The 8,351-nt window shown below is 43.1% G+C and overlaps 1 protein-coding gene across 1 annotated transcript; it reads right to left on the reverse strand.

Moving 5' to 3' along the window:
* Nucleotides 1-3,651: 3,651 nt before the first annotated feature.
* LOC119333924 (UPF0481 protein At3g47200-like) lies at nt 3,652-5,291 on the reverse strand. The gene has a single exon (XM_037606638.1). The coding sequence runs from the start codon at nt 5,289-5,291 to the stop codon at nt 3,747-3,749; it is 1,545 nt and encodes a 514-aa protein (XP_037462535.1). The 3' UTR covers nt 3,652-3,746.
* Nucleotides 5,292-8,351: the final 3,060 nt, after the last annotated feature.

An 8,351-nucleotide genomic window follows, 5' to 3' on the forward strand; every position in this document is an offset into this window, starting at 1 on the left:
AAAAGCGTGAACTTTTTTCAACTTGCACGATTTTTTTTCAAATCCATGAACTTTTATTCAGTTTTTTTGCTAACCATCTAGTGATTTTTTTCAAATACGTATTTTTTCAGTTTTTTGGAACTTTTTTAGTGAACCTTTTTTTAATTCGTAATTTTTTTAGGAATCTGTGAACTTTTCTCAAACCCGTGATTTTTTTCTTCGAAATTGATGAACTTTTTCCAAATCCATTTTTTTGTTCAAAATCTGCAATCTTTTTCAAATCCATGAATATTTTTCCAAGATTGATGAACTTTTTTCAAATCCATCAACTTATTGGTGAAAATCAATGAACATATTTCAAACCCGAGAACCTTTTTACAAAATCCGTGAAGTTTTTTTTTTCAAATCGGACGATTTTTTTATAACCCGTTTGGTGCCAAATTTCAACGAATTCTGACACTGTATGCATTTTCTTGCTTTTTCCAGGAGAAAAAAAATCCAAAATAGTGGTCGGACATGACGCAACATACGCTTGGTCTCCAAATTCATTCAAATTTTGCGTCGAGTGATCCAATAGGCATGCCCACTAGCTGGCAGAAGTTGGGTAAATTTTATGAATATACACCGATACTTGCTGTAGAACGAAGGGATTTTGGTTAGGACGGAAGGGTTTGTTTGGTACAACTTCTTTTCTCACATCCACCGAACAGGCTCAAATTTTTTCCACACGCTACAATCACCTTGGCAAGCATCGGTGCCAAGTTTCAATGATTTTTTACACTGTATGCATTTTCTATGGTTTTCTCGGCAAAAAACCGCTAAAATAGTGGCCGGACGTGACGCAACATGTGTTCAGTCTCCAAATTCGTTCAATTTTTGCATGGAGTGATCCAATGGGTATGCCCACTAGCTGGCAAAAGTTGGGTAAATTTTATGAATGTACACCGGTACTTGCTGTAGAATGGAGGGTTTCAGTTACGACAGAAGGGTTCATCTGGTACAACTTTTTTTCTCACATGCATCGAATGGGCTCAAATTTTTTTCACATGCTATAATCACCGTGGTAGGCATTGGTGCCAAGTTCAATGTTTTTTTACATTGTATGCATTTTTAGGGTTTTCTCGGCGAAAAACACCTAAAATAATGGCCGAACATGACGCAACGTGTGTTCGGTCTTCAAATTCGTTCCATTTTTGCATGAAGTGTTCCAATGGGCATGCCCACTAGCTGGCAAAATTTGGGTAAATTTTATGAATGTACACCAGTACTTGCTGTAGAACGGAGGGTTTCAGTTAGACAGAAGTGTTCGTCTGGTACAACTTCTTTTCGCACATCCGCCGAATGGGCTCAAATTTTTTCCACACGCTACAATCAGCATGGCAAGGATCGGTGCCAAGCTTCAATGATTTTTGACACTGTATGCATTTTTTAGGGTTTTTTCAGTGAAAAAAAATCCTAAAATAGTGGCCGGACGTGACGCAACTTGCGTCCTGTCTCCAAAATTGTTCAATTTTTGCGTGGAGTGGTCCAATGGGCATGCCCATTAGCTGGCAAAAGTTGTGAACCTTATTTTTAAATTTTTATAATTCACGTCCGCTAAGCCAGCCCGTTGGCGTCGTTGGACTTTTTTTTTAAAAAAAAACCTTGTTTGTGAAATATATATAACTTTTTTAATAAATAAATTGTAAAGTGAAAACCTAATCTAAATATTTTGCAATTATTTTTGCATCTAAATTGCATTCAAACATAACAAAAATTAATGAAACATTACGGAATTTCATTCAAACATATTTTTACGAAATTTCGATGATCTTGCCCGCACCGCTGTCGCCGTCGTCGCTGCTCTGGGTGACGGCGGCCCAGTCGATGTCGTCGTCGTCCTCCTCCTTCTCCGTCGCTGCCGCCTCTGCCTCTACTGCGCCTGCCGCCTCCAACGTCGCCGCTATCTGCGGCGCCTCCCTCGCAGCCGCCGCCGCCTCTGCCTGCGACGCTCGTAAGGCAACGAGGTAGCCGGGGGTGTCGTCGAGGTCGCCGTCTTCCCGGAGCACGACTTACTCCGGCGGGGGAGGGGTTGCTAGAGCGCGGCGTTTGGCGCACCTCGCCGATCGACGCGAGGCCGACGAAGATCCCGTAGCCGCCCGCCGGAGCTCGCCCACAATGGCCCCGTGGTTCTTGCCGTCCCAAAAATGATGGCGGCCGACATTGTTCCACTGGCCGCCTATGTGGCGGCGACGCTCCTCCGGTGTCGCACCAGGGCCCCTTGTTGGGTATCCTTCAGCAGTGATTTTGAACTCCTTCCGGAGACGGCAAACCAGCGGCACTGTGAGGCCGAAATGGATGAGCTCCTCCGTCTCAGGCGTGCCCAGGATCGACGCCCAGGCGCTGCCCACCGGAGGACCACCGCTGCCGGAGCTGCTGCCCGCGCCATTGGAGGATATCGTCGCCGAAAGGGAGAGAGAAGAGAGCGGCGACAGGGTGAAGGAGAAGCAGTCGGTGGCGGGGGAAAGAAGAAGTAGGCGTCGGGTGCGTGGACAGCTCGCGAGGAGGCGGCATTTATAACTGGAATGGCCCCATTTTCGAACAACTTTTTCATAATTCGAACATCATTGGAATGGCCCCATTTTTTTCATAACCTTGTATTCAAGAATATCTAAAAAAAAAATACCATATTGCACATAGGATGTGTCATGTCTTGGTGCTCCAGCCTCCTCATTGTATTCTCAGTATTGTAGCTTCAGAGAACCCTGAACATTTTGAATAATAAATTGCATGGACGTGGTTGACGTGAAAAAGAGCAACGATGACCTTGGGATCTACAGAGAATAAGTAATAGAATATTTCGTGCTTTATATATCACCAGTAGCGGTGCAGCCTGGATGTCGGTGATGTGCCAAATGCGGTGCAATGGACCAAGGCGTGGTAGTATGACGTGCCAAATGTCGGTGATGCTATTTTTGCTCTCGAGTCATCTGGTTTTAATCATGTCTGGGTATGACCTACGCAGGCAGCAATGGCCATTTGGTTTGGGTCACAATAAAACTACCAAAGAAACATTAAACCATGATGACCGGGGCAGACAAACAGTACCAACGGCACAGAACAAGACTGAAATCAGTTAAGCACACTGCAAAAGAAGAAAACATGAACTACACAGCAGGAGGCTAAGACCCAGTTGCCCTTTTGCTGCATCCAAATTTTAGAGCAGAATTCTGTTACCCTCAGTTCCTGGATGATAAGAAGCAACTGGCGTCACAAAACCCCTATCAACTTGAGGCACTGAGGAGTTTTTTTTTTTTTTTGCGGGGAGAGGCATTGAGGAGTTGAGACATCCAATAGGTGCCTGACCACTTTTTGGAGCTGTGAATGAAAATACGCCACCAACAACTACAATGACGAGACCTTGCTAACAGGCAACCCGGAAGATTTTGCCAAAAATGCCCGGTAGAATTTTTTGATTCTCGGATACGAAGATATCAAATGGGATACATCAAACTCGCTTGTCCCGGTAGTTTTTAGCTAGGAAAATTCTAGATGACCATTCTCGCAAAAAAAAATCTAGATGACGGAGCAAATGAGGCGAAGATGCAATTCAGACTTTCAGATACAGTAAATCAAGTATACCAACAGAAATGCAGTATATACAACCGCACACCATGCATCGCTCTCAAAACAGAAAACTAACAACACGCCAACGTAATTAAGCAGAGATCAAAGCAGAGTACGTATTTTATTTGTATGTAAGTATGGTACCATGGTCTGGTCTACCTTTACTGGTGTTGCTTGAGAGAGAGGAGCGTCTTGAAGATGCCGGCTAGAACACCAACCACAGAGAAGACCATGACCATTGTTTTGAAGTTGTTGTAGATGAATCTGTGCAGCTTAATCCACATCCACCTATTGACCTTGTAACTCTCGATGTGTCTCAACATACGGCGGTAGGACCGGCCGACAGATAGGTGCTTGGTAAGGCTCTTGAAGAACCGGAGCATCTCCTTGTTTGTGAGTTCTCCTTGCACAAGATGCTTCACTCGTAGCTCGTGCACATCCTCCTCCCGGTCCATAAGCATCGAAAGGAGGGCGATGTACGAGCATATGGCCATCTCTTGGTCATCATGTTGATCCCCTGAGGTTGTGCATACTTCGAAAGCCGCCATGTTTACGAGCCAGCATGCCGTTACACTGCTTAGCACCAGTGGTGTCAGGAAAAGCTCGGCAAAGAGGGGTCCTTTCCTTAGGCCAATTTCTGTGAAACTTCCTGTCTGGATGGCTTTGAGCTTGATGCCGATTTCCGCAAGCTCGATGGCACTTGAAGATATTGAAGTTGAGCCTTGTCTTTTCCTGGACTTGTTTGGTATATGTCTTTCTAGATGAGAGAGGTCAGGCTCGGCAGCTGCTCGGGCTTTCGAACGGTCCAATTTATTAATGCTGACTATATTGGTGGATATGTTGGGCTTGTTGCTGGCAGTCTTGCATCTTGTCTTGTAGAATCGGAGGAGACCAAGGAGATGAGGCGGGCTGTACTCTTCGTCCAAGTCCGAAAGGACTTGTTCTGCTTCGGTTGGATGCATATGGTTTGTGAGACCTTCTCCCATCCTAGAAATTTTCTTCTTCAGTGGCACGGACCTGAAGTTGAGGAGGGTTTCCACAACCAGCCAGGGGAGCTGGTTCTCCAACATCATTACATCATTGCTGATATGCAGCTTGTTGGATCGAAAAACACCGAGCAACTCTGGACATGGGGGCTGCTTCTTGTTGAAAATAAGCATGAACTCGAGCAAGAAACAAGCATCATAGAACATGATAGCCTCGAAGTCAGCATGGCTGATACCTGCCACCGCGTCATCGGCATAGAGTCGGCGGGCCTTGTGCGCAACCTTGACGACAGCGCCGTAGATCTCCTCAAGCGAGTGGCTTGACCCGCTGACGAAGTGGTAGGCGGCCGCGTGCTTCACCTTCTCCATCTGCCGGAGGTGGGGTGAGCCGTGGTGGTAAGGGCCGATGGCCACGACCCTTGGCACCATGTACTGGCTGCCCAGACCCTGCAGGCTTGCAGGGAACCTATGCATCTTCTCTTTTCTCTTGTCGAAATCAACCTTGAGCTCCTGAGCCGCTTTCATCAAGTACTCCTTCTCAACCATAGTTGGTACGTCTTCTGCAAAATCCACGCTCTTGTCAACTTGCTCGCGGCTGCAGCCAGGAATGTCACGCGCATCTGTGATCTCGGAGGAGAAACTAGCCTTGCAATCTTGAGCTGTTTCCTTCAAGTAGGAGTAGTCCTCGACCGGGGCAGTTATTGCTTCTGCAGAATCCATGGTCTCCGCCGTCGAATCAACTTGCCGGAGGCTAAGGCGGGGAGCGGAGCTCCGCCGCTTTAATCGACTTCAAGTACCGCTGAACCGGAGCCTCTACTTCTTCCACGGCTTCAACTACCAGATTCAGAGATCTGCCATCTAGCTCTGCTGATTCTCTCTGTTTGCTACGGGATACTGACCTCTAGTTAGGAAGTCAGAGTTGGGTTACGGATACCGATGAAAAAAAAAATCTGTAGGACAGGATAACCAGTACCCTTCTAAGAGAGAGAAAGAAAGATGCCGACATGTTTTTTGTTTTCTTTTGACTGGATTAAGGGGTGTTTGTTTTCATGGACTTTTTTGTGTAGGGACTAGAAAAAGTCCCTTTTAAAGACTTTTTTATCAAACAGAAGGGACTTTTTAAGGACTAAATTAGGCATTTAGGACTAAATGAAGAAGACTCTCAAGGAGAGTCTTTTTGAGACTTTTTGAGACTTTTCCAACAATGCTCCTCCATACACCCATTGGCCCGCCATTTCATGGTGTTGTTTGATTGTTATTTTTGTACATACTAGAGGCAACATGATCATTTAATAACCTCTAGGAAGGGACTAGGGACTTTTTAGTCTCTGGAAACAAACAGGAAGTGATTTTTTAGAGACTAGGAACTTTTTAGTTGGGACTAGAAAAAGTATTAGGACTAAAGAACCAAACACCACTTAACTTCCAACTAGCTAGTCCGTTTTTTTATCTTCCTAGCTAATCACTCATCTAATTCTTCTCTTCCTGCTTGCTGGCTAATCGTGTCTACGGCGATGAAAGCGCATGCAGCCTGGGTTTGGGTTTGCAAACTAAGAGAGAAAACATATGATGTCAGCAATTCTTTTTTCTATTTCAAAATTTAAAATGTTTTGTATCTCAAACCATCGCTCAAATTCAAATTCCGTTTTCACGTAAAAAATTTGTGTTGATGAGATCTTCAAAACTAGATCTCATGTTAGTGTGCTTTGATGATATTTTATTCATGTCAAAAATCATCACACCTACGATACATAAATTATCGTGGTGTTTACGCTGAACTTACCAGGGTGTGTTTCAACTACTCTTTTTTGTCTAGGTCAATATTTACCATGGTATTTATAGTAAATTATCAGATCTGCAATACCATTGTCAACCATCGGTCGTCTCTGGACCATGTGGTGAGGTCTACATGCCGACACGACATGGCCCGTTTATAAAACGAAACTTCACGAGTCAATACCCATTTAGGCGTGTGTCGGGCTATGTAGTGCCCAGGCCAGCCCGCCGGCCACCTATGATCAGGTCTATTATGTGTAATGTATCATATGCTATTTGTGCAGAAGTTAATGAGGGTGGTTTTTTTTTTACTTCTCTTTCCCTGATCAAAGTTACCAAAGTGTTTGTATGTAGCTAATCATGAATGCGGTCGAATATTACCATGTTTTTTACACAAAAATTATCGGGGTTATGTGTTTTTTGTATCCCTTAGTAAAACTTATCACAGTGTTCATTCGTGAGTTATCAACTTTGTTGTGTGTATATTACCATGCTATATACATGGAAGTTCCCGGGATATGTTTTCAACAAGTTTTATCTCGGGGTCCAAAAGGTTACCTAGGGCGTTTGTACGTGAGTTATCAGCTATGTATGTGTATATTTCCATACTATTCACAAAAGTTAGCGGGATTATTTTTCACTCCCTCACCATATTACTAAGGCGGAGACATACCCGTCACTTCATTCGACGACCATCACTACGCATCATTTTTGTTATTAATGAGTGTTTTGTTGGCGAGTGAAATAATTTCGTGGATGTTCTGACCTATTTGGTCGCCCATGCTATATTTTTTGCCTTGTGGTCCAATAAATTCGGACGCTAGGGGTATGTTTTCAACAATAAAATTTTCATGGTCAAAATTATCATGATGTTTGTACGCAATTTATCAGGTTTGTGGTGCGTATATTATCATGTCATTAATACAGAAGTTATCGGTGCTATGTTTTCAGCAACTTTTCGTGTGTTAAAAATTACCATATTGTTTGTACATTAGATATCAGATCTGAGGTGGGTAAAATTACCGTGTTATTTACACAGAAGTTATCAGGAGGGTGTCTTTAACTAAAAAATTCCACTGGCCACCGTGGTGTTTGTACATACTTCCTCCGTCCACGAATAAGTGTACATATAAATTTTTTAGGACATATTATAGAGTGAAGTAAAAATGCATTGAAAAGGTGCAAGCCACCATCTCTCTCCTCTCTAATTTCTCCACCCATAACGATCTAAATGCATGCAGGAAGTTAGGAGACCATGTGTTGAATATTATTGGTCTTAATTATCATGTGATGAGAGAGAAATATTTTTTTCTACTTTAAAATGCATTAAGAAGATAGAGATACACTCTTTTGTGGACAAATTTAAAGCCAAATGTATACTTATTCATGGATGAAGGGAGTAAGTTATCATCTCTGAGATGCGTATATTAGCGTGCTATTTGCACAGAAGTTACAAGATAGGCTTTTCAATAACTTTTATCCCGGAGCAAAAAGTTACCGCAGTGTGTATGTAAAGTTATTACCTTTGGTGTGTGTATGTTACCATGATATTTAAACATAAGTTATCGGAGGTATGTTTAAAAACAACTTTTTTCCCAGGTCAAAAAGTTACCATAGTATTTGGATGCAAGTTATCACGCGATTCACATCTATGATACCTAAATTACCATTCTATTTACACAGAAGTTACCGGGGGCTTTTTTAACAACTTTCTTCTACTCGTCAAAAAGTTACAGTGGTATTTGTACATAGCTTATCATGTCTGCGGTGCATAAGTTATCATGCTATTGATAAACAAGTTACCGGGGTTTATTTCAACAACTTTTTCCCTTGGTCAAAAGTTACCATGATGTTTGTAACTAAGTTATGAGGTCTGCGATGAGATGATTATTATGCCATTCACACACAAGTTATCATAATGCGACCATTGAGCGAGACAACACATCGCATCCTCTCTTCCATGATTCTTGCGCAGAAGAGGGCGAAAGATTGGAAATCCTGATT

This window comes from Triticum dicoccoides, chromosome 7A (genome assembly GCF_002162155.2).
Source record: "Triticum dicoccoides isolate Atlit2015 ecotype Zavitan chromosome 7A, WEW_v2.0, whole genome shotgun sequence".
Lineage (NCBI taxonomy): Eukaryota > Viridiplantae > Streptophyta > Magnoliopsida > Poales > Poaceae > Triticum > Triticum dicoccoides.

Coding starts and splice junctions, on each gene's coding strand:
- LOC119333924 (XM_037606638.1), bottom strand. CDS start 5,291: ATGGATTCTGCAGAAGCAATAACTGCCCCGGTCGAGGACTACTCCTAC.